Genomic DNA, 27,736 nt, shown 5'->3' on the forward strand with positions numbered 1-27,736 from the left:
TCATAATGCTCTATTTTGATTGGCTCCCAGCTAGTAGACCGCTACCTAGGAGATTTGTATCTAGTAACTGATACTAGCTTCATTACAGTAATATACCACATGCCACCAGGTTACCATACCTTTCTCTCTTTAAAAGCTGCTTTTCAAGAGCAAAGAGTCTTAAGAAAGAGGGTGATGACCTAGGTCACAGAATGTATCAAGAGCAAGAGTCATGCTTATTAAGAAGACAGTTTTAGAGTTTGTATTCTTTATTTACCTCAGTGTTCTCTAAAGGAAATATTTAAATTCAGTAGGACCTATTCCAGCAGCATAGCATAAAGAAGTGCATAAGAATGCTAGTTTTCTAGAGGTTCATTAGAACTCTGGTAAAGTTAAAGTAGAACACTAAGAAAGAGGCTGACAGTTGTTGTTGTTTAAGTGCATTTCTCAGCATGCCGGGTTGAGGAAGAGATTTGTGAATTTAGAGAAAATATGTCCTCATAGCTTTCTGGACCTCTAAGCATAGTTCAAATTACAAAATTAAATCTCTAATTTTGTTCATTCTCTGAAGTCTCCTCCACAGAATGTGCTTTATGTTCTACAGCTCCTACTCCAGAAACACAACTTCAAGGATGTTAGAAGTATAGGATGTTAGTATTATAGTTGTTGATTAGAATTCTGTGGTAGCCGTGTATCAGAACAGTGTGGAATCAAATGACAAACTGCAGCTTCTTTGGAGTACAAAGTTCACTTGGCATACCTGGATTTATTCTCACATGCATGAAGATTACATTTGAGAACTTAAATAAATGGATTTTCATTTTAGCTTTCTGGGTCACTAACCATAACCTCCGTGACACAACTAGACTCATCATTTTGTTCATTTACTGCAGTTGCCTTCACACGAAGTGGTTTCATTTCTAAAGCTCATATTCTAGCAACATGAAATGTTGATATGTGGTGAAGCTGCAATAAAATACTGGGGAATCACCTGACACCCTGCTGCTGTTGTTGGAAGTATGTATTTTACTCAGTATTTCAGAACTTTTTCCCATGTGGATGGGAAAGATATTTGTGAATTTATAGAACATGTGTCCTTAGTTTAGCCTCTGGACCACTACCCATAATTTCCATGAGAAAATCATGAAGTAATAGGACTTTCTATTATATACGGTTCATCAAATCTCAGCAGAAGAGCAGCATTTTACCAATGGTGAAATGCCCTTAAACTTCACCACAGTTCATGAAAGAATTATGGTACCACCAAAAAATGATATGTATTGTGAATATTATATATGTTCTTTTTTGTGCCCTCCAAAAATAAAATGATATGTCAAGATATTGTAGTTGGAGTAGAGATCTTTGAGGGGTAAATCCTTGAAGTGATAACTGTTTTTTCAATTCAGGAGTTTTTGGGGAAAATTGAAGTCTGTAGGAAAGGTTTTTAGGGAATCATTACGATATTTTGGACAGTTAATGCAAATGAGTAGGGCTTTAGAGGAAATGTTTGGGATATTGTGATGACAATTTTGTAGTTGACTTGAAATTTGCGCCATAGTCATTTAGTTAATGGTGGATTTTGTTTAAATGGTGTGCTGCCACATTGGGTTTGATAGTCAGAGGATAAGGAATGACAGCATTGTTTTCTACTTTCATGAGAGGTAAATTAAATCTTTCAGCATCTATTCTATAGGGCACATGGGTTTGATTTGCCCGCACAGAGCAAGGCCTTTGCATATGTTTTAGTTAACAAGTAAAAAAAAAAACGACATGCATGTGAAACTAAATAGAGTAACTACAATAGGCAATGTAAAAATATGCTTGATATTTGACTGTGTAGTTGGACCATTAAACTGGCTTCACAGTTCTAGAAATCTGGTTAATGATTGTTATGTGTCTTTTGTAAAACATAAAAAAAGGGGTAGGAATTATATGTTGAAGTTATTCAATCACACGACCATGTCCTTGAAGATTAGATGTAGATAACCAGTTTTTTCCTGAAGTATTTCATTAAAGAAGCCAATAAAGCTGATGGAATGGGTAATAAAGCACACTGTCTTGAAATTGTTTCTAGTCCTCTGCTGAATGTAGCTCCCAAGTACAAATGCCAATCTGTATTGCTTTGTGAATCGCACGGGTTTCATAGATAGATCCTAAGAAGATGTTCTTTAAAATCTTGATTACATTATTAATTTAACTTTGTGCATTATTTGTGCTATTTCGTTAGGCTTATGTTGGATGTGTTCACTCTATGTCCTCAGTATTCCATTGTGACATGTGTATGAAAACAAGGCCCAAGAATGTCACCTTTTGGATTTCCTCATTTAATCTACATACATACATACATACATAACATATACATTTGGTAGCTCATCATTTTTTGCAGAGGCTTTCACAAGAAATGCCACTTTGAAATGGTAAAATAAAGGTCGTTTTATAAAGCTTTAGTAAAATTAGAATTTTTTTATCAAATCCATCTATCCCTTCAATAAACGTTAATTAAAAAAAAGCAGTAGCCGGCATATGCAGGGACACAGAAGATAAAGATGGAATGTACTGCTAGAGTATAGTTTTGCAATCACCTGACTAGAGTGCGTTCTTGCATCAAATCTATTTGTGAATTTGGTCTCTGGTGATAGGTGTCATGGTGGGAATGAAGAGCAGTTACAAGACACATTAATGTTGTGATTATTCATTCATTTTTAATTGTGCATTTTAGCTTTCAGACCAGTTGTATTACTCATCAACAGTTTTGACTGGTTAAATAATTTGTAAAGGACTAGCTAGCTTTTCAGCTAAATCTGATATGGATGTGGAAAAAGATGCTATATAGGTACTCCTGAATCAAGTAAGGATGTGAGTGAAGGTGATTGGTGACTGCACAATTAAGCATGGCACAATTGTGATGGCAGCTCTAGAAGGCAAACATAACCTTCCATGGCCATTCCAATGAGCCATGATTTTAATCCCACTAAGTAGCATTAGCCTGCACAGTACTCGACGAAGGAAAATGTTCAATCAACTCGGGTACCCAAAGGAGTTATTCTGTGCACAAAAGCGCTGCCTTGCTGTGGGCATATTGAAGCAGAACAATATATAATTGAATTACTTAGGGCCTGATTTAGAGTTTGGCGGATGGGGTTACTCCCTCACAAACGTGATGGATATCCCATAGGATGGGTGGACAGGATACCCATCATGTTTGTGATGGAGTAACCCCATCCGCCAAACTCTAAATCAGGCCCTAAGGGCCAGATGTAGCAAGCCTTTTGCGAATTGCAAACGGCGAAAAACGCCGTTTGCGAGGCGCAAAAGGCCTTCCGCGATGCAGAATCTCATTTTGCGAGTCAGTACCGACTCGCAAAATGTGATTCAGACTCGCAAATAGGAAGGGGTGTTTCCTTCCTATTTGCGACCGCATCGCGATGCAGAGTTGCTTTGGGACCGCAAATGGTAACACATTTGCAAAAAAAAAGGGGGCCCTACGGGACCACTTCCCCTTTGTGAATGCCCACAAAAACATTTTTTCAGAGCAGGCAGTGGTCCTATGGACCACTGCCTACTCTGAAAAAACCGAAACAAAAAGGTTTCGGTATTTTTTCGTTTTGCAGCTCGTTTTCCTTTAAGGAAAACGGACTGCAAAAGGAAAAAAAAAACTGCTTTATTTAAAAGTCCAGCAGGCCACCATCCCCGTGAGTGCCTAGACTCGCTATGGGGTCGCAAACTGCGACTCACCTCATAAATATTCATGAGGTGGGTTTTTGCGACCCCATAGCGAGTCACAGAAGGTGTCTGAGACACCTTTCTGCATACCAGTTTGCGAGTTGCAATTTGCGAGTCAAAAGGACTCGCAATTTGCAAGTCGCAAATTCTCTTGTACTTACATCTGGCCCTAAGTTCTTACCTTTCTGATATAGAAAACCACCCTGTTTTGAGTCACAATATATTTATAAAAACACAACCACTACAATTTTCATTCACAAATGAGACAGCACAAGTCTAATTCTAAACTGCCAACTTAGTGTCATTGGTTAACACTGAGCTGCGTGTTTTGTGGCAACACAGTCAATATGTTTCAACTTTTTCAGACCTTTGACTGGACTGGTAGGTGATCATCATCATTTTCTTTAAATTGCTGATGATGGCCTTTTTTGATTGAATTTATTTTCTTTTCCATCAAAAAAGAAAAAAAGACAAAAGTAACGTGTTGTTTTCTCCTACATAATAACAAAATACTATTGATGTTGTCTAAATGTGTATTCTTTGCGATAAATCGTAAACTTATTATCATATTTCCATAATGAATGCCATTCAATCTACTTAATTAATATTTTCATTTTGAATGGAAGATAATGAACATTTTTCATCATGCATTAATCATTCGTGGAGTTATTCAGAAACACATCTGTAGTAGATGTATATTGTTTTATTCATTTCATATATTTGATATTTGGATTCCTTTTCTGCTGAAGCAGCCAATCAAACTTTATTTCTGGGATCAAGTTGAGCCTGTCTCGTCTGCTGTTGTACGACCCGAGCAGGAGAGCCCATCAGTACTTAATCAAATTCACTGAGCAGCAGATCGAACACAAAGGCACATTTTGTATGGCTTAGTTGAAAATCCTAGCCTCAGCACAGACGTGGTAGCCTTACATATCAAACAGCGCACTTTTTTTCAAGTTGTAAGAGGTTAATTCTAGTTGAACTATAAGCAGTTAGAAATATGAAGTGTAATACCTAGGGCATTCTCTGTGCACCTTATAATTAAAATAATTTTGCACACTAAACGGGGAAGGCAGCATTAGTCCCAAGGGCAGGAAAATCTCTCTAGTCACTGATTTGCCACACATGACTGTGTCAGCATTCACATACTGTAAATGTGATGCCTTTCTTTCATGCAGGGACCTTGTCGTCTGCTTACATTTGCAATTAGACATCGTTTAAGTACAAAATGAATTACTTAGTCTTACATGCAATCTAATTAAAATTCATGAAAATTCATGAGATGAAAAAAGATCAAGGGAAATAAGAGAGTAAGGAGGAACATGGAATATTCCCAACAACATTAGTTACTGTTTTTCTATCATAAGGTTATCAGAATTAGCTTATTCTGCAGAGCACGCATAGTAGGAAATCATGTAACATGGTCACAATGCAACCCTATTTTCCATTGGTTTTATATATATAAGACAAATATTGTTCAGTGTGACTGAATAATAAGGCATTTGTCACAATACAGCTATTCTTTCAATCTTGCCAGACTTCGATTGAAAGGCAGAGGCAAGGTGAAGATAACAACATAAAGTGGAGTACAGTATTAGACAGAAAATTTAACATTTAGAAGCTTGTAAAGCTGATACATCGATAGATTCAGTATTACCTCTGCTGAGTATTTTAAATTTGCTTGCATTAGCTGTTGGAAGATTTTGCATTGCACATAGAATTAGACAAATTAGGGACAAAAGTTGGATCCCAAATATGAGTTGCTAAATATACTGGATTAGGCAGCATTACCAAAAGCTCCTGCATTTGAAAGAATAGAACCCTTGAGCGCAGGATTTAGCGAATGGTAATGTTACTTTCAACACAGATCACAATAACCAGTGTTGTTTCCAGGGCAGAGGATCTGTGCTTGGATCCTGCACCGGTGAAAGCACTGCACGGTTTAAATGACAATTACAATTCTGCTCTGTGGCAGGGAGGATGTTTTATTGGAACAACACAGGCAATTTAATGATACTCCCGATATTTATAAATGCTTTAATGACTTGCTATATCCCTTTCTTTTTGCACTGAGAAATTTATCTAAGTATTTTGGATCTCCTCAGTGATGCATTATAATGAACAAAATTGCAATTATCAATATTGAAAGTAGCAGGAACGGAATGATAGATAATTGAATTCTGTTAGGCATGCTGGAAGAAATTTAAAGCTTAGAATCGAAGGAGAAGCTCACTCATTTTACAAGAGCAATAAGTATATTGTGTTCTATCCATATTTCTGTGTTTCATATAGCACAGACCAAAATAAGATGACATCAGAGTACTGCACTTTCAAAAACTTGGAAAACTCCATACAACATTGTGTGGAAACACAATCAATGATCAACACACAACAATTTTTTAGATGATAGAAATATTTTCCTGTGTAGATCTAGGTTTAAGTACCTTCTCATCATGTGGTTTTTAACATATTTAATTGAGAAATATGTAGGGCAAATGAGCTGTATTTAAAGAAAGAAAAAAAAATCAATACAAATATGAGCACACAAGGCCTCCTTCCAGTGTATTACCACATGAAACTGCTTGCAAGTCCCCAAACATCGGTCACAATAGCAGGTATCAATAAAGCAGCATAATGTTCTTTCTAAGAAGTTGAACCTCCTTAGTTGATATTAGTGCCGATAAGAAGAAAAGTAAAAAAAAAAAGTTTGTTTTAATCACCACAAACATGACATGGGGCCTGCAGTGTGTCTGTCTCTCACATACCCATTTTCCATCACACTGCTAAGCGCTGACTCCAAGACAAAATAAGAGCAGCTCTCTGATCAGTCACACAAGACACTAAAGTGTTTCTCACATAGGCTCACAGCAAGTATAACAGTGCCAACCAATCACTCCCCACAGTGTAGCCTGCTGGGTGTTTCCAAAATAAGCTTTGGCGTTCAACAGTGGGCTAAGAAGCGCTATATAAACACTACTAATGGAGAGAACAAGAAACATCAAACTGATATGTTATATATTCTTACCATGGTGTGACGAGAGGGGCATAAAGAGAATTACTACCATGTTGTAGCATTTCATGTTTGATGTGATTTCACACCAAGACCCCTTCACAATAGTAGATGTAAAATCGAGAGTATTCTGTTTGTGATTCTAGAGCTCTAAAAGGAGTGGCCAGGTTACTGCCTAGGTATGTAGTACTTTTTGGGTATAATAAAACAGTAAAGCGATTACTCAGAAATACAGCCTGGACGTTTGCTCTGTTCAATATTTCAACCTACTCTTTTTAAAGTATGTAATTGAACATACTGAGTAAAGGTCAAATAATGTACAGAAATGTAAAAATAAGCTTCACATTTTAAAAAAACAGAAGGAATCAAGCAATTTATAGGTCATCCTGTATGAAGACGAGGTTGGTGCTTCGATTGTTTGATAGTATTAAGGACCAGGCGGAGAAACAACATTTTCTTTCACTAAAATGCAGAGCTTAATCTAGCATCGGTGCATTAGAGAAATGGACCACACAGACAGCGAGCGAGCTGGAATCGCACCAGAAATAAGAACTTCACTAAATTATGAAGTGCTGACACTTTTTCTGTCTTCATTAGTGTGTAGTGTGCTCTGTGTTTTAAGACAAAGGGGCAGCAACAGAGGAGTCATGATTCATAACTCTTGCAAACTATGACTGATAACATGTTTTACCTTCTGGAAATTGCATTTTTATTTGGATGCATAAATCCTGAATATTTTACAGAATTCGGTACATTATAGTCACAATATTGTTGTAGGCTAGTTGTCCAACACCACCGAATGACGGAGAAGGAATTTCCCTGAGGCAAGCACGTGCCTGAGATGATGTGGAATTGGCCAGTGGCCTCGACCAACAATGGTATTGTTGGCTACGAACTGACTCCATCTATTAGAAAGCTTTCCCTTTTATGAACCACATTTTATGGCTTTTGCATTCACTGTGGCTGGCTTTGGTCCTGGCTCCTAAAATGTGCTTAGTCTGTCGAAGAATATTTCATAGAACCGCTATTCATTCGGCAACAAATGATAAAATAACTACCACAAGAACTTTAAACACACGTTCTATACAATTGTGCATGCCGCATAGGAAGTGCAATGATTCCATTACAGGGCCACTCCCACAAGGAACGTGCGCACAAGCCTAGAATAATCCTTCTCTCGGTGTGAATGTCAGCATGTCTTGGCAGTTCGCACCTACTCAAGCAAGTTCACGCAGAGGTGCACCAGATCGCAGTGCGAGATCAGAATAAACTAACACACACTAAAGATATTTTTAGAAGTACTGGGGATTTGGAAAATAACTGAAGAAAATGATGTATTCGGTAGCAATCACATTTATAACTCTCAAAATGTAGCAGGCAAATGCAAGCAGCATGATAAAATATTGAAATTTAGTTTGAAGTTTCCAAGCAAAAGCAGCTGCTTGTATGGCATAAGAAGCAATATCATGAAAACAGTTTTGTGGGGGCTCTGATGGAATTTGTTGGCTATGGGAGATAGAGGCTGTAACTCGTAAACAAACAGTTTTGTGTTGGCAGTATTGGAAGTTGCCAGCGGTAGAAGCTGTTGACATTTTAATTTGTCAGTAGCACATTACACTGTCCTTGATGTTAGCCACATTTATTAAACAACGAAACAACTTTTTAATATAATGTTTCACTAGCCATTTCTACTATTTCCGAGTGCTGCAAATAACATCTGTTATTATTATTCAATTTAATGACACCCAGTTTAGTGACCTCAGAAGGATGAAAGGCTGAGCTGGTCTTGCTAGGATTCGCGATAAGGAGATCACTGTGCATCTCAGCTGTAAGCTCTTTACTCGCTGGGCCATCCTTGGACCGTTTAATGCACATTTCGCTTGATTTCTATAATTAACATTTAACACGACATACTAAATCACTGCCGTTTTCAGCAAGAAAATGCAAACACCGGTGACACTAACCTTTTTCTCCAATGTGGGCAGGACCCCCACACATTCAATTACCACAACACAAACATGTGCTCATGATAGGTTTCAGGGAAACGTTTTTGAGCAGACCCTATCCGTTTTGCTTTGTAAGAAAAATAGGCACATTCACAAACTTTTTCTAATTGAGAATTTCATTTGTAAGTGGAAAAAGCCATGAGATGCACCTGGATGAGTGCCAGAGCTCGAAGACACGTGTAAAGCACAAGTACCCCGGATGTATGCTTGCACGTTCTTAGCATCCCATTTATGCATTAAGTGACCCACTGTATACATGATGAAATGCAACACTTAATTGAAACTGTCCAAATAACTCGTGAGTTGTGTGCTAAGCTCATGTAATCACAAAAAGGTAAAAACGAAAGCGAGATAAAGAGATCGGATTTGGCTATGCCCCTCGACTTGTCTCTTTGTGTCAGCTCAAATTTGATTGGTCTGTAGTTATGTAACACTGTGCAGGGAGAGGAGCAGACTTTCTTGTTAACGCTTGTTTTACAAGCGTTTGTGCCAGCCTTCACTTAAAAGAGTCTACCAAGGGGTTTGGGCTACATTGCATTTGTTCATACGCCAACACCAGTCCTGAATCTAGTGAAAAAGGGACACCGTGTCCAATTAATGCCTTAAGTATTTTCCATCATCTCCTCAATGGTGGGCCGGCAGACAAGGGCTCAATTTTACTAAAATTTTGCCCTGGATTTGTGTCACTTTTGTAATGCAAGCCCAGCGGAAAGCATTGTGGTGGCATTTACTTGCCAATGCCAATCAGGATTTACGGCCAAAGTAGTGAAATGCAGCACTATGCACCATTTTTCTCAACTTTGCATCACGTGGGCATGCTATTGGTGGTGCAGTGAAGGAAACGTGGCACTCTAAGCTAGGATCAGAATCACTCAATTTTCATATCTACAGCTTGTGTTAAATGAGTAGTGCATAGAACACGTAGACAGTAATTAACCAGTGTTCATAAATAGGATACTTACATCTGCCTTCACTGCGGTTTGTGCAATATACTCATGAATTAGACAGTAATCTACGTGATTATCTGCAAATTCCGAAACTCGATTCTTGCATGGCCATACACTGCATATGAGGCATGGTTTATAAATGCACATCTTGGGCTTTGATCATATAAACCAAATAAAAGCTGCCTCTAGCCAAAACAAAACACTCCTTTCACAAACGTTTAAAACCTGAGCACTTACTGGCCTGTCACAATGAGAAGGATGTTAATGTTACACACTTTCACAAATTTTAGTATTTAGAAAGGAGATCTGTTTGGTAACTATTCATTTCTAAAAGACTGATTTAATTAAGCGTCCAAACCTACTACCTAGGCCCAGGCGTGTCAACTTTACACTGAAACGGATGCAGTCAATCTGCATTTGTTCCTGTGTTTCTGGAGGGTAACCTGGGCTTCTTTTGTCCGATTCTTTCCTGCCATCGGTTTGTTTGACTTCACTGGAGTGTAGTGCATGGCTCTCGCTGAGCACACTAATCCTTGTTTTACCGTTTAACAAACTGTAGGTCAACATTCGAGCCACTGCCAGAAAGGAATTAATTTGCAACAGGCCTGATTCTCACCAGAGAAGAGCTGTTAAGTGTTGTCCCTGAAGAGACAGTCACACTGCGATGACAAGCATTGTCATTGTATCCACTTGTATAGAAGTGTCCTGGCCATCAATACACATGAAGTCCAATTACCAAGTCAACAGAAGATACCTAATGAAGACTAAAAGGACTTTGGATAAGAGGAAACAGCAACTGACCGGACCAACATTAATTAAACCTACGGCTAGAAGGCAAACACAAGAAAGAATTAGAGGTTTACATATACCCGATAAAGAGACCAGAGCAACTCATTTCCGCTGCTGGTACATACAATTCTCTGGCAACATTTAAAGGAAGTCAATACAGAATTAAAATTTTATTAATGAAAGGAATTTTTGAGAACCCTTGCTATATGAGTCAAGGCTATATGTTTAAAGCCTTTTCAATTGTGAATTACCATAGCAAATTAGTGGGCGAAACCACAAACGCATCAACATATGTCATCTTGTATAGCAAATAAATGTTCTTATAATGCTGTAAATCTTATACAATTGGATATTCTACATATCCCAGGATATGTATCGTATATGTATATATATATATATATATATGTATATACACTTAAAAAAACCTTTCGCCCTCTCCATGCACTGCTAATTACCCCAGATATTACATCACTCATGATATCTTCTTTGACATCATTGATAATATCACTGTAACATTTGCAGTAAAATTATTCATAGGAAAATTGTGCATGGTGAGGGCATGAGTTATAGTTACTCGAAATAAATCCAAATAACAGCTGAACTTCTATGGTTTTGTAGGTTCAAAAAGTGATCCTAAATATAACATTCACAAAAACTTTTTTTTAAAGTCTATTTCCTAACTATAACGTCCCTGTTACTTTTATTTTTTTCTGTGTATTTTTTTTTTTTTACGTGAAGTAATTTGAATTACTATACGTTAATACATCCACCACCATGCATGGCCTGTGGCCAGGACCTGCAGCCAAACCCCTATAACCACCCAAACCTGTGCACTGTCTTTGTTTGTGCACGGCGGGGTTGGCCCAGGGCCTAGCCTGTTGCCAGGCCTAGCAGCCAACCCTCTATAACTACCCAGAGAGTTTTAGGACAAATTGAGAACAAAAATGTGTTTGGCAACTAAAAAGGGTGCAATTACATTTTGGTATATACCTTAAATATTTGAATTTGAAAAGTAATTAAAGCAGGAATCAGACTATGGTAAGAATTTGGTGTTTAGATGGCAAAAAAGAAATACATTTTCCATCATTAGGAATGCTTAACAGTCAAAACACTAGTAAATAAGCTGACACGCTGCATAAGATACCAGGATTGCAACCTTCAACCTACTAAGTGACGGTCCAAGAGACTTACCAGTAGGCCAAACATCACTCAATACTGCTTGTGTGCCAATTTGAAGTTGTTCTATGGAGAGACTATTGTTATTACAATGGTTACTCCATGGAATAACTTCAAAGTGTCATACAATCAAGATGCTTGCTGCCATCTGAGTACCGCAGGGTAAGCTCGAATGCCCCCGCTGTCCTATCCGGCTCCCCACATCCTCCAGGAGCCGCCATTGCTCCTGCAAGCAGGGAGCCGCTTGGAATAGCAGCTCCCTGCTTGCGGGAGGAATGTTTTCATCTGTTTCACTGCATGCATATTTGTGTGCAAGGAAACGGACAAAAACTCAGCTTTCTGCAAATGGGAGCTGTTGACGAGTTATGTTTGCTTTTGGTTAGTGGGTGCTGCCAGCTCCCACCAAGGAAAAGCAAACAGCTACCTCCCCAAGGTGCGCACCTCGGAAGGGAGCAGGAGCTGGCCCTGGGGGTGGTGGTGCCCAGCGCTATTTCTGTCTCCACAAGGTGGCTGTGTGCCCCCCCTCCATTGTTTCATTTCAACCCAGGGAGGTGGTGATCCCCGGGTCCAGGGGACTGAGACGGACCCCCTTCATTATTTAATTCAGCCCTGGGCAGGTTGTGGTACATTGGGCGCATGCTGGGCCATGCACCCCCAATTAATTTTATAAATCGACCTGTGGGTGAGGTGGCAGTCCCTGGGTTTCCTGGGGGGTCACATGGCCCGTGCATCCTTTCAAGCACCTTTGCCCCTGCACAGACTCCATTGCATTCATTTTATGTTTAGCCCAGGGAGGTGGCAGTCCCTGGGGATGCGGAGAAGGAGGCATGCCCCCCCCCCCACATTAATAGCAAATGTTTTGCCTTGGGGAGGCAGTGGTCCCCAGGGCTCCTGGGTGTGCGCGGGGGCTCATCTACATTCATTCATTAACTTTTGGCCCAGGAAAATGGTGGTCTTTGGAATTCAGCCCCCACATTTTTTTATAGCTTAGCCCCGGAGAAGTGGTGGTCCCTGGAGTTACTATAAGGTCTAGGAAGGGGCCCCAATGAAGCCCCCTTCTTTTTTACCCACCAATGTTCCAGGGACCCAGTCCTCCCAGGAGCAAAGTAAAGGAAAAGGACAGGAGACCACATTTAGAAACAAATAAACTCAGAAAAATCCACGGATCCATCTGTGGATTTTTCTGAGATGTTTTGTTTTTTTGTTTTTTAGCCCTGGCAGGGTCCCTGGGGCACCCTTGCACCAAGGCTAGGGGCTCAAGGTGTCCCTACCTTTGCCCCTTTTCCTTATTTTCTTTTTTATTGTGTGACTCTCCTGAAGCTGACTTCCAAAATGGCTGCCAACACTTCCTTGTGTTGGCACGTAATCAGATATCAGCCCGGGGACAGTTGGAACCACAGAGGATCCGCGTTCCTAGATATCTATATTTTTTAACCTTTAATATCTTAAAAACTACTCAATTGATTTACACCAAATCACAAAAAGCACACTTTCTGCACCCAGAGCTGCTTTCTGCCACATTTGGTGAATTCCGTCCCGCAGTTCAGGCTGTAGTCATGTTCAAAATCCCTATGGGAAAATGCCTGGGCAAAAATGCATTTTTGGACCCCCCCCTATTTCTTGGCCCCCACGTGACGGATCGTGATGGATGAACCCCAAAACTTTCAGGACAACAGCTGACCTGACTGAAGCATACGTTTTGAAAATTAACGGCACATTCGTCAGGCAGCGCCAAAGTTATTGGCAAAACAAATAATAAATGCCCTTCCTTTGGAAACTAGGTTATAACTATAACTACCTACTGGCAACTACCAGTCCACCAATAGTATATATGTATATATTAATATTTATATAGATTCACTGAAGAACAAGGTTATGTTTAGCTTTGGCTATAACACCTTAATGTATGTTGAGCCTTGTCCTGCTGGAGACTTTCCAAACAGCGGCTAAGTTCAAATGTGGAAATCTTCATAGTAATTTTATCCATCAGCTTCCTGACGATGACGTGTCCTCCTCGGAATAGCATGCAGCCTTGCCCTGCTGAACATCAACGGTCTCAGAACATTTTTCCTGAAATTTCTTCTAAGTTCATAGGTAAGAGCCAACAGGCATAATCTACTCTTTGTATCCAACTGGCGCTTCATCTGGGTCAGCCATATTTTTCGACTTTCATTTGTTCTTGCATCACTAGATATCCATGATTGATGTTTTGATCTTGTAGGCACTAGTTTTTAGCTTAAAGTATAACAAAAATCATAACTCTGGTTCTACTGATTGCATTTTTTCATTGTTGGTGTCAAATAAAACTTAAAATTTGATCTATTTTTGTTAACTGGTATGGGATTTCTTTGTGTTGTGTTTTCACTTTACTACCTCTTGTGTGCTGCATAAGCACTTTTCACATTACCTCTAGGTTAAGTCTGATCACTTTCATGCCAAGCTACCAGAGGGTTAAACACAGGTTAATTTAGTGACTTTTGTGGTTCATCGTGATGGATTGTAGCTGTTGCTTCAGTAGGTTTAGCACCCTACTAAAAAAACCACCCAATTGCTCACAACCCCCCTGTATCAACCTCCCCCCAGAGGGAGCCTTGAACAGCTCAACCATGTTACTACTTTGAGTGGGTGCAGGAGAGGTGCTTGCCCCAGTTGCTTGGGATCCATTAAAGGTCGGGCTTGGGACATCAGGAATAAAAGTCCTCAATCCCAATGGATGGGACCGGTAACCCCTGCTTGGCCCCTGGCCCTCAGAACTTGTCTTTGCTTGCATTACATTAATCAAGTGCTTAAAATTCTACATTTCCCATAACTAACATTGTACCTGTTTCTACAAGTTCCTAAATATTATAATTGTGACTGCCACACTATTGTGATGGATATCTTAACTGTCTCCATGCACCACCCAAAAAACATTTTGCATTGTTCATGTCATACCTAAGTGTGTTTCATGATGATGCTCTAAACCCTGCAAGATCCCTGTGGCTACAATCACCCATTCTGATTGTTAAAATGCATAAACTATAAAAACAGGTGAGAGTTCCACTCACTTTTTATATAAATACATTTAGATCCACCCATTCAACAACATTGTGGATTAATTATAGAACCATCGGGCATCAGCAGTGTAATGAAGGTATTTTAATAACAATTTGTATTTATTTAATGCATAATACTAGAGTTCTCTCATTTATAAACACTGTAAATACCATGTTTTACTATTACACATTTTATAGGTCTTAAATATGCTGCTCTCTGAAGGCTAAAGTTTGGGTAACACCAGCAGAGTTTCAAATACGTGACATGCATGTCACTAATAGGTATCACCAGTAACTGCTTAAGTCAAACTTATATTACTGATTGTCATCTTGTAGCAATTAGCCAGTGGTATTGCAGCTCTATACTGCAACTTGATAACTGAAGGTGGGTAGCCAGTTTAGCTACTCATTCATAACATATAAAGAATTCAATCCATTTCGTAAAATGCTTAGTAGAATAATAAATCACCTCAAATATTCCCTGTTTTAGAAAAGAAGTTTCACATCTTCATTTCAATATAGAACAAATTAAATTCACATGTATAATGGGTAATATAGACAAAAAATGATTACAACATGCCCTCTAACTTGCATTTTGTGTATAAGGCTAAAGCAACTTTTTAAAACAAACACAATTTGCAGTCCCTATATATTCAATGACAGATCTGTTCAGCCATAACACCTGTAGAAAATAGCTTACCTCCCCAATTTTTATTGCCTGTACAATAAGATATATCTGTTTTTTTGGGTTGAGCGTGCAAGCACTTTGACCTTTTGTAAGTATTGTGGGCTTTTAACCATGCCCAATTCACACCCATCAGTTTCACTCGTTTGTGGGATTGCCTTTCGAAAATCCCTTGATGTAATTGGTAATCGATTTACGTGTGTCATGCCTTTGGACGGTTTTGTTACCCCCTTGCAGGCTGACCTTGTTACATGGATAATTGCATGATTGCTGATATACATCAGCGTGGGTAAACAATTTTTTTCTTTTGTCTCCCCTCTTCGTGCTTTACAGCAGCCATGACCGCATAGCGCTCACAGCGTGAACTCCATTGGTGTTATTGGAGCACTGGTCACATTGTTCACACTGTTACCTAATCAGAGCAATTTCTTTTGGCTCTCCCCTTCACACTCCATAGCTTTCCCAAGAACACTTATAATTGATAAATGGTTTACCAAAAAACACAGAAATCCGCAAGCGGCTCTCCCGGCACACCAAGAGAGCCTATGTTACAATATTCACTCCACTCAGAAAAAGTCACCCCATAATGCTTTGCAAGCATTGTTTTTCAAAACATTTTTGCCCATAACTTAGACTGTGGTGGTGCTAGGATAATGGGACCACACCAAAACGTTCAGCATGACACACTCTTTCTGTTTTGGTCATCTCTGGGTTCCCACAGTAGGTTAGTGGGAACCCCAAAATAATAACCCCTCCCACCTTTCAGTCCATTTTGAAGCACTTTTATGGCTGTACCCTTTGTTTTATGGCTTTTATTAGTTTGTTTTTTAAGGGCCTTAGGGCCTGATTCTGACCCTGGCGGTAAAAACCGCCAGGGCCGTGATCCGCGGGAGCACCGCCAACAGGCTGGCGGTGCTCCTTTGGGCATTCTGACCGCGGCTACGGAAAGTCAGCGGTGTACCGCCGACTTTCCGCTGCCCAGGGGAATCCTCCATGGCGGCGCAGCTTGCTGCGCCGCCATGGGAATTCTGACCCCCATACCGCCATCCTGTTCCTGGCGGTTTCGGCCGCCAGGAACAGGATGGCGGTATGGGGTGTCGTGGGGCCCCTGGGGGCCCCTGCAGTGCCCATGCCAATGGCATGGGCACTGCAGGGGCCCCCGTAAGAGAGCCCCACTTTGAATTTCAGTGTCTGCTTAGCAGACACTGAAATTCGCGACGGGTGCTACTGCACCCGTCGCACCCCTTCCACTCCACCGGCTCCATTCGGAGCCGACTTCCTCGTTGAAGGGTGTTTCCCGCTGGGCTGGCGGGCGGCCTTTTGGCGGTCGGCCGCCAGCCCAGCGGGAAACCCAGAATAACCGCGGCGGTCTTTTGACCGCGCAGCGGTATTCTGGCGGTCCCAGCCAGGCCGGCGGCGTCCGCCGCCGGCCGGGGTCAGAATGACCCCCTTAGTCTTGTAGTAGGCCTGAAAATGTATAGGGCACTATGCTCTGCAGGGGTTAAATATGTGGCTGTGCTATATTGTTTTGTGCCATTTTCTTTTTTTTGTGGTTATGCCCTCGATGTGGTTACGTGACCAGAAATTATATTTTTACTTTGATGTCCTCTAGGGGCTGTTCTGAGCATTACAGTCAACATACTACAATAGTTGCTACACTCAGTCGCCCCATAATGCTTTGCAGGGCATTCTTTTAGAAAAAAGTTTTTGCTCATAATTCAGCCTGTGGTGATCCTAGGACAATGGGACCACCTTCAAAACCTTCAACACGTTTGCCACAACCTGTTCTTTCTGTCCAGAGCATTACTGGGTCGCCACACTAGGTTAGAGGGGACCCATAAATAATACCACCGCTCTCTATTTAGTGTCTTTTTAAACTCTTTCACGGCTGGAACTTTTGTTTTACAGCTGAGAGTATTTTGTGTTGTAAGGGTCTTGTTTGTCATATCACTGCAGTAGGTCTGTTTGTCCTGAAAATGCCTAATGCACTACGTTCTCTAGAAGCTAAGGGGCATATTTATACTCTGTTTGCGCCGGAATTGCGTCTTTTTTTGTATGCAATTCCGACGCAAAACTAACTCCATATTTATACTTTGGCGTTAGACGCGTCTAGCGCTAAAGTCCATGGAGTTTGCGTAATTTTTTAGCGTGGACACCTACTTTGCGTTAATGATATGCAAGGTAGGCGTTCCCGTCTAAAAAATTGACTCCGAGGCATGTGCGCCGTATTTACACTCCCGGGCAAAATTCACGCCCGGGAGTGGGCGGGTCAAAAAAAATGACGTACGGCCGCTTTTGCGCAGTTTTTTGGCGCCTGGTCAGGGCAGGCGTTAAGGGACCTGTGGGCTCGGAAGGAGCCAAGAGGTGCCCTCCCATGCCCCCAGGGACACCCCATGCCCCCAACCACCCCAGGAGGACGCCTAAGGATGGAGGGACCCATCCCAGGGACATTAAGGTAAGTTCAGGTAAGTGTTTTTTTATTTATTTTTTTGTGGCATAGGGGGGCCTGATTTGTGCCCCCCTACATGCCGGCATGGCCATTGGGCAAGGAGGCATGACTCCTGTCTTTGCTAAGACAGGAGTCATTTCTATGGGGGCTGGGAGTCGAAAAAATGGCGCAAATCGGGTTGAGGTGAAAAATTTGCCTCAGCCTGACTTGCCCCATTTTTTGGCGCCCAAGCTCCATATCCCCCTACGCCGGCGCTGACTGGTGTACGTCGTGTTTTTTCACGCACACCAGGCAGCGCCGGCGGCTAACGCCGGCTAACGTCATTGAATAAATACGGCGCCCGAATGGCGCTTCAGAATGGCGTTAGCCGGCGCAAATTTAGCACTTAGAATGAGGTACTTATGAACACTCACCACAAACATAACAGGCATGATTGTAGGGAGCATGGTCATCCTTGAGGATTCTTTTGGCACCATTGACAGAAAACTAAAGGACATTTATTATTACCCAACTCAATGAAACTTATTTTACTGACCTTGTAAGTATTTAAAGAGTAGTGAGTGCGCTAGAAGTTGATCCTGTGGCCACAAGACCAAACAGATCCTGTAATGGATTAATTAGTCCACTGAGCCACTAGTTCCTCAGAGATTCACAATCAATCCAAGGTACTTGATAAAATATTAACACATTTCCATAATAACTTGATTACCCTACCTGTGCCAAGGAGAGTTCAGTGGGCAGCAAGACTCAGCTGAAACTCTGAAAACATTCAACCTCACTGTTAATATTTGGAAGTTGAGTGCAGTCTCATTTTACATACCAGAATGATTGCATAGAGACTATGGGGCTGGTTTAGAGTTTGGTGGAGGGGTTATGCCATCACAATTGTGATGGATACCCTGCCTGCCGAAATATAAATCCCATAGGATATAATGGGATTTATATCTCGGCGGACAGGATATTCATCACCTTTGTGATGCAGTAACCCCTCCACCAAACTCTAAATCAGACCCTTAGATCCATATTTATACTTTTTTAGCGCCGTAATTGCGCTGCTTTTTTACGCAAATGCGGCGGAAACTTACAAAATACAATTGTATTTTGTACGTTTGCGCCGCTTTTGTGTAAAAAAATTACTCAAATGTGGTGCTAAAAAAGTATATATATTGGCCCTAATGTCTGTCACCACCACTCAAGGACAACAATTGGTAACTCTTAAGTGCTCAAAACCTGTTATTCTTTCACTCCACAAAAGACTAACTAAATTACCAAAATCAATCATTTATCACGGAAACATCTATAATATCAAATTAAAGGTTCAACTTTAGAGCACCTGATGAAAGGGGTTAGGTTCAAACCTGACCTCCCAAAAATACAAACTAAGATCTTGAAAGCCATCAAGTACACCAAATCAATCACCAATGCGTGAACAAAAACTCACTAATTCTCTTTGTCTTTAGTGACATTTATAGCAGGGCACTGATACTCAAAAATGTGTCATAAAGCCAAATCCACAAAAAGGCTGTGCCCCTCTACCACCATCACAAAACAATGGCTCAAAACAGCCTGTGGATGCTCATGGGAACTGGTGAACTGTGTATTGCTGCATGAGCCTTCATTTAATGTGCAGACTGGTCAAACATATATACTATTAAACCTTATGGCCGCCTGCTGAATCCTTACCTATGTAACAACAGACGTGTTGCATGAGCATCAATGAAAATTGTAGTCATATGGGAAGCTTCTTAATTAAACATATGAGGTTTGATTATGGCTAGATTATGGCAAATACATTTTCGGTACAAAAAGTGCAGTTGCACACATACTGGAAAAATCTGTGGAGGATTTCTACATACAAATCAGAGGTGCTGGAAATGTTTATATTATTTTTACACATAAATAGGTTTTGGTTTATAACATTACTGCACCCATATTGGTGAAGCCGTGAAGGAACTGCACAAATATGTGTGAAACTCTATAGGATTACCCAACACTGACTAATGAAGCAAAGTGTTAGCTTGCTTATATTTTAGAGACCGAGCGGCTTACTGCATTTATATTGTTGAAGAAGGGGAAGTTGTTTGTGCATACAAGCAGACAAAATGTGGAGTATTTTCAGTGTTCTTGGTCATTTAAAGTAGGAATGGTACTCATAAAACATGGACTCTTACTGTGCAAGTAACAGTTAAAGAACGTGTTTACAGCACACAAAAATAGTGAAACATTTGGTGTAATGATTCAACAACTGGAAGGGCTGTGACTCACCTATGAAAAAAACTAGAACATGTGTAGTACATAGCTGTAATAATGAGTGTGATACTGTACACATACTACATGAGCTTTAGGAGCAGTCCATAAAATGAGAAACTGGTTACTGCACAGATATGTGTGAAACTCTACTGCAGACTGTTTGATTTCTGTATTGGTATTGTTAATTTGTGGTAGGAAAGTGTTTAGAGTTACTGTATATGGAGGGTAATGCTGATTGCCTTAACATGTGCTTTCTAAAGTGTGGCCAGTGAATGTAAATTCAATGTAGGTGAATCTGTAAGGATGATTTGTACATACCGATTTAATATCGAGTTTCTGAACAACAGGGAGGTTTAACTCAACAAGAGTATGAAGATACATTTTATTAGTGTTGTTTACGAAGCACAATTGCTATAGCCTCGTAGCGCTAGTTCCTTTCTGCATGCCTGGCACATGAGTTAAAAGTTCCTGTGATTTACCATTGCCTAAAGCCAACTTCGATTACATTTTGTGAGTACTGTGGTCTTTTCTGTCCCTGAGTTGATCGCCAATGTGCTAGTCAAATGGGGCTGTCTATGTGCGATTTGTGTGTATGATAAAGGAGGTTATAAAACAGTGAAATGTCCAAAGGATGTATGAAGATAAAACAAAGTGACTTCACATAAAAGATGAATCGTCAGGCATAAGAACAATGTATATGTAAAAAATAAAAAAGGATAACTATTTGGAAAAGTGAGGGTCGGATAAACAAGTTTTAATACATGTGGATGGGAGAACACTACATGGCTCAACTTGACTGGAAAATAAGGCTGTTTTATTTATTGTTCGATTATTGTAGACACTAAAATGCATTCATTCATAATTTGTTTTGCCTCAGTGTAAAAAAAATAAAACAAAACAAAAACAGGGTTTAAATAAATTACAGATATCAGACAATATTATACCCCGAGCTACTGTAAGGGTATTAACAACTAAAAGAACAGTGACAAGTTCCCCCTTACAGGAGCCAAAATGGAGATAAGTGAGCTGCCAGATAAATTTCTGAACAGTGGATTCTTGCGTGTCAGCTTGGATTGTTGGAAAGGATTTTTGGTTTTAGCTGAACACTTTCTCAGATTTTATAACACTCATCTGTTTATATAACTGTACAGTAAATATTATAAAGGCCCATGTCTCTAGGAAACTATGTGAGTACCATTATCTCTGTGCTGTTTACAATGCAAGACAGAATTGCAGGGTAACTTTCTGCTTATGAATTGGCAAAAAGTATGTGGCATTTATATGTCTTCAATGCAATGTTATCATTAGGTACATTTTAATCAGCAAAGAACTGTAACTTTCCACCCAGTCATAAATTGCTAATGTGGAAAAACATTTCTTTGACTCAGTCGAGAGAAAATAAAACTTAAAAACCGAAATGGAAGGAAAACAAGACACTGGCAAGAGCATAAAGCCATAGAATGATAGATAGCAACTTTTAAATAAATACAGTTAAATATTCGGGAAGGCAGTACGTCAGCTCATGGCAAGCTAGTGTGATTGCTATTTTTTACTTCAAGCAGATGCTATAAAAAAGTAAAAGAAGAAACCTTGCTGCCACCTAAAAGTGGCAGCCATATTGCTAGCAATACAAATTTGGAATTGAACTATACTTTTATTGAATTTTTATTTGCATGAGGCTGGTGCCAAAAAAACCCTTTTCTCTAGGACAGACCTAACACATGTGGAGGCAAAGGGACTGAATCAGAGCAAGAGACAGACAAAGGAGCAGAAAGCAAGGGAGACAGACAGGGGTAAGTGTGAGATCACCTTGCACTTCACCCATTTCCAGAACCGCTGTTGTGCAACGCATCCTTTTGTCCAGACCATGCATTGACTCTGCTGCATGACACATTCTTGACCAGGGACTCCATAACTCTTTGCAACCAGGATTTAAGGTACTCTTGTACAGCTGGCCTAACTTGGCCCCTGTAGCAGGCCCACGTTCAATCGCAATCTTCCTGAACTTGTGACTTTGTGCCCGTCTAGTGCGAAGAGATACTAACAATTGGCGCTTTGTGCTTTTTAAAGCTGTTCTCACTTAAACTTTAAAATTGCATATCTCTAGTTCTACTGATTAAAATGTTGTCATCCATTATCTACTAAAATCTGCTTTAATTATCTAAATTTGTGTGGGATTGTTCTTGTGCGGTGTTTCCTTTTATCACTGTTTGAAACGCTGCACAAATACATTACACATTGCCTGTAAATTAAGCCAGACTCCTCTGTGCCAAGCTACTAGAGGATTGAGCACAGGTTAATTTGAGTAGGGTTGTGCTTGAGTAGGGTTTCACCGCTCCCAAAAAGCAGCCTGATTTCATAAGTATGCAATAGCTAGCAGCAGTGTGAAGGACGATGAGATTTAGGTGGCCAGCGAGTCACTGACATTTAGAAATAAGTGAGCAAAAGAAATAGAGTTGTCTTCCATTAATGAAAGAAAACAGAAATTTTAAGAGCTGAATATGCAAGACTCTAATAGTGTCCTGAAGTAAAATAGTGATTAGTTTCCTGTATTACATACACACCGAAAACATTTCAGAGTGAAGTGAAACACATCACATCACATCATGTGCTCTATTAGTCAATAGTATGTTTAATTAGGTGTCCTAGATTTATATAATCTATCACCTATACATACAGCAAGTTATCATATATCACATATTTTTTTTTTTTTTTTGTGGCAGTACTACGTTTGTAAACAAAAAAACTGTGCTTACAGTGACAGCATTGTATTATTATTGTTTACCAAATAAAAAATGGTAAATGTATTGCAGTCCATAGAATGAATAAACAAGGCAGATAATTGCTTATACAAAATTTACCACACAACAGGTTTCCCTTTATTTAAGAGAGCTTTTAAAAAAGAAATAACTAACATTGTGAGTTTGTTTCCTGTGCATGAGATCCAGTAGAGGCAGCCATGCTCTAAATAGTGTGGGGTTGCTGTGTCAATGAGCAAAGGTTCAGAATGGCTTCCACACACTATCTTAGTGTTTACACTCTGCTGTCATAGACCATCAGGAAAGCTTGGAAATGGACATTTCCTTATGGCTTACAGATTTTCGTCTCTGTCAAAGCAACCTTCTCCCAACACTGTCACAATGACCTATGGATCGTCAGTCAGGAGCTCTGCCAATAGATGGCAATCTTCTTCTAAAGGTTTTGGCTCTACTTATGAGTGAAATGCTGATCCTAGGGAACTAGAGAAACTAAGGGCCGGATTTACAATGCCCTAGCGCCTGCTTAAGTCACACTAGTGTAAGTTTTTTATGCTAATGTGTCTAAATGAGGCACTTTTCGCCACACCATATTTATAAAGTGATGCTTGACCCCTTGCGCCACATTATGCCTGCGTCAAGCATAATGTATGAGAAGGGGGCATTCTGGCGTTAGGAGGTCCACAAAAATGGTGCAGTGAGATCTACAAGATTTCACAGTGCCATTTTGCCATCATTTTTAATGCCTGCTTAAAGCAGGCATTAAAGTGACGCACCCATTTTATTCAATGGGCCTATTTGCAATTTGCTTCACTAGTGTCACTGTTTTTGATGCTAGTGCAGGAAGGCGCCACAGTAGCATCACATTTTTTTACTCTATTGTCCTAGCATGCACCATGTGCACTGTATTATACATACAGTGCACCCACCGTGTTGTTAGGTGGGGCAGAGGCGACGCAAGAAAACTGGTGCATCAGCACTGATGTGCCAGTTTCTTGTAAATATGCCCCTATCTGTCATTTCAGATATTAAAGTTAGACAAGTAATAGAAATATTCTTCCCTTTCTTGAGGAACTCCAACAGAAGAGTGGTATTCAATCTTAGCAGAGTGAAAAAGCTTTTCCTGCACAACTCTCAGGAAGGCACACTTCATTTCTACAAGCTCAAAATTTTTGAATTTCTCTGGATAATCACATCTGGAAAAGGGTCAGGGATGTTTAAGCCTACATGAATTCATTTTCCCTGACCTACAAAAACAGAATCTTGAAGTAAGAATAAGGAGGTGGTGTCTGTTTACACAGCCTTTCACTTAGACAAGTAAAATCTAATCTCTTCATATTTCCTATCTAACCCTGCTTAGGAGAAAAGAAGCAAAAGAAGAAGGGTGAATTGAAGAAAGAAAGATGGTCTCTTACTATGCGATAGATGATCCTTAACTACTGTGAATATTTATTCACTCATAAACCTGTGAAATCATATAGGAAAAAAGTTCCTAATTTACAAATGCGAAGGGATTTGAGTCATCTTATTAAGGCCCTCTCTAAAAAATCATCCACCTAGGCACAAAAACCTGCTCTTCTGTAATTGTTACAAAAGAAGGATCCACAGTAAGGCAGGATCTTCCACAGTACATCTTAAGAGCAACAAGATTCAGATGATATATTAGGTAATGGCCCAAAGGTGGATTTCGTCACACATGAAGTGCCAATATTGGATTAACTTGTTATTTTATGCTTAGATAGATTCAGAAAATGCCTGAAAAGATTCTTTGAGATATATTATACTGTATTTCTATATTAAATGGCTTGTATTTTGGTCTGAGTTCTGTTTTATGAGTTTAATGGGGCTCATCTCTGAAATAACCTCGATTCGACTTGGGAGGATTTTCCAAAGAAAGTAAATAAAACAATCATAAAATCAATCAGCACTGTAACATGGTGGATAAAACCCTGTATTGCCAGCATACAAAGGCTGATTGCTGTCCACATGTATGGACTGAATTCACATTAATAGCTTTAAAAATATCAAGAAGAGGTAGCTTAAAGTCTTGGAGTACTCCACTTGAAAGCATTCTTTTATTCTAAAAATATAATGAATGATGTAAATTATACATAATATCTGTCATTTACTACTGCAGCTGGCTGAGAGATACCCTAGTTATAATATGCATCACTGATATTCTGTATCACTCAATAACACATACGTGTATGATATTTTGCAAGCCTAATTAAGGTTAACAATTATAGCTTGCACTTGTAAAAATAATTAAAATTATAGCAGATCTTTTCTTCTGACTATGAAATACAAAAATAGATGTATTAAATATCATATCTTGATGTGCAACCTTGATTACCATGTAACTATTCCTACATGGTACATTTATTACATTTATAAAATCCATATGAAGCACTAAAGTTTAGGCTACATACATTGATGTGAATTGTTTTCCATTTCAAAAGACCAAGCCATGTGATGAGATAACACCTACAACACCTGTTACACTGTTTCCACAGAGTGACTTGCTATCATTTATATTTAAACCTTAGCTAAAGAAAGAAACACTTACCATTTAGCCACCTAGAATCATGTTGTTCAGTCCGGATAGGGTGATGATGCCCCAGAGTACGGAAGATTGCAAAATCTCTTCCCATAAAATCTGCTGCAGTTCCAGAATACAATTCACCATCTATAAAATAAAAAAGAAACCTTCATTGCGAATGTTTCCAGTGTATTGACTTCAAGAAGTGAAAACAAAATCCAGAGGGGTAATGAAAAATTGAACCAGTTTGGAGTTACAGCACTATCGTTTAATGAAATCATCATCTATGTGGCCTATTTGGCATAGCTAGATTCAAGATGAAGCATCCCTTTTTAGTAGAACATTAACACTGCTTTTGCTGATGCCTGGGATCAGCTGATATTTGCAGGAAGAGTTTAATTTTCATGAGCTTTCTGAAAAGAAGGTGGTTGGGGTCTGCTGTGATGCAAGGTATTCCGATTTTGGTACCCTGAAATCTGAAACTTGCCTCTATATTTTTACAATTGAATGTGCTTAACTGAAAAAAATGGTATAACATTTGGTGAATGTTTGCCAGTGTAATGACCTCTAATTGGTCTATAAGACAATGTGGCCAGTAAACCAATATTGGTGTAAATTCTATTTCTCATAGCTACTATAGTAGAGAAGAAAAAGAAGAATGTGGCACACTAGTCAGATAAACGAGGTGGAGGGTTAGCTCACGTTTCAATTGTTGTGTTATTTGGTCTTCTGACAATGGAGGGCCCAGTGGAGGGCAGACACAGTCTAGTCTCTTCACGGGAGTCTCTGGGGTCGAAGTAGGTCAGGATGGGCAGGATTGGTGGGGAGGTACATGGGGGTGGGATAAGAAGGAGGTTATAAGTAGGGTAAGGACTTGTTTAGGGAAATTTAGACTAAGTGAATGGTTTTGGTTGAATACTTTTATTGCTAAAGCTTTCAAGTTACTCTTTGACATTGCGACCTTAGAGTCTCCTTTCCATGGGTCCACAGGATGTCCAGGGGGCCGACGCGGTGGCGTTGAGGGCTGCGCTTTGCGTTCTCTTTGAAGCCAGCCGAGCAGACCTCCTCAAGCCTGGTGTACTCGACCAGGCCAGGGTCAACATGGTGCGACCTGTGCATACCGTGGCATGTGGCGTAGCAGCACGCTTTGAGGCGTAAGTCGGCGGGAGGAGTGGGCAGATTCCCGAGTGGAGGCCTGCAGTGCAGCTGGGGGGTGGGGCAAGGGCCTTTGGCATGGGGGAGGCAGGTACAGCACAGAGGGTCCAGGGCCCTCAGGATTCTGTGGGGAGAGTAGCACATGAGGTGACAGGGGCAGGGCCCTTGGGCAGAAAAAGGGCAAGGGCAGGGCCAAACAGGGTGGAGGCCTTAGCCAGCCAAGCAAAAACAGTCTGGGGATAAACAAGGGTATAGTGCCTGGCATGGAAGGTTGGAGGCAGGCAGCTGAGGGCAGTGAGGGCCCCACAAGTGGGGCCCCTTTGGTTCTCATGTCAGGTGCTAAGGAGGCTGGTGTGACCGAGGGGTCCAACTGCATGAAGTGCACACCTGGCGCAGATGGCGAAGATGGCCAGGTGCGGGGGGGAGAGCAAAGGTCAGCAATGGAGGTTGACAGAACGGAGGAGGTGTCTACGGGGCGCAACACCGCCCCAGGACGTTGGTCTGAAGCACTAGAGGGGTCTTCATCGGCCTTCTCTACAGCACAGGAACAGGACAACAGCGCATATGGCGTGCGCCAGAGGAGACAGTTTTCGGATGCGTGGCGTGCTGTGGAGGAGTTTGGGGATACTGATGATAGAAGGTATGAGTTGAAGGATGATGAGGTGGAGCTCGACTATGAGGATGAATTGGACGACCTGGAAGATGGGGAGATTCGAGATGGTGAGGTGAGCAGGGAGAGGGGGAGGAAAATGGGGTACAGGAGCGGTGCAAACCCTTCTTCGGCTTCTGTTTTGCAGGACCGTCTGTCAGGTGGGCAGACACGGGAGAGGTCACACGAGTAGCATGGTCACCAAACGGCGGGAGGAGAGGTGCCTGTGGCACCCTGGTTGGGAAGTAAGGTCGACTGGTGGTCGGTGTGGGGCGCTGTGCCAGCTCAGTTACCAGCTTGTTCGCACAAGTCAGTGAGGGTTGGGGATTTTTCTATTCATGAAGAGCCTGGAGCAAGTGCGGAACAGGTGGGTGAAGGGACGAAGGTGACTGACAAAGGGACATCAACGGTGAGAGAGAAAGGGGAAAAGGCTCAGGTGTAAGGGACTGAACGGAAAGGAAAAAGACGCTGGGGGACATAAGAAGCGGCTCCCATATGTGGGATTAGCAATGCATTTAGGCTCGCTTGTGGAGGATAAGGCCAAGGCCAGAATTTGGAGGCATGAATACGTGGATGTTTTTACACAGG

The 27,736-nt window shown here is 40.7% G+C and overlaps 1 protein-coding gene across 4 annotated transcripts in view; it reads right to left on the minus strand.

Annotated features, from left to right (window-relative positions):
* Positions 1-27,736, minus strand: part of SEMA3A (semaphorin 3A) — a 428,574-nt gene that overhangs the window by 145,268 nt on the left and 255,570 nt on the right. For all 4 annotated transcript variants that reach the window (XM_069228709.1, XM_069228710.1, XM_069228707.1 and 1 more), the window contains one exon: positions 25,372-25,491. In XM_069228709.1, the coding sequence (XP_069084810.1) occupies positions 25,372-25,491 (120 nt within the window). The remainder of the gene's footprint in view (positions 1-25,371; positions 25,492-27,736) is intronic.

Source organism: Pleurodeles waltl, chromosome 4_1, assembly GCF_031143425.1.
Source record: "Pleurodeles waltl isolate 20211129_DDA chromosome 4_1, aPleWal1.hap1.20221129, whole genome shotgun sequence".
Classification (NCBI taxonomy): domain Eukaryota; kingdom Metazoa; phylum Chordata; class Amphibia; order Caudata; family Salamandridae; genus Pleurodeles; species Pleurodeles waltl.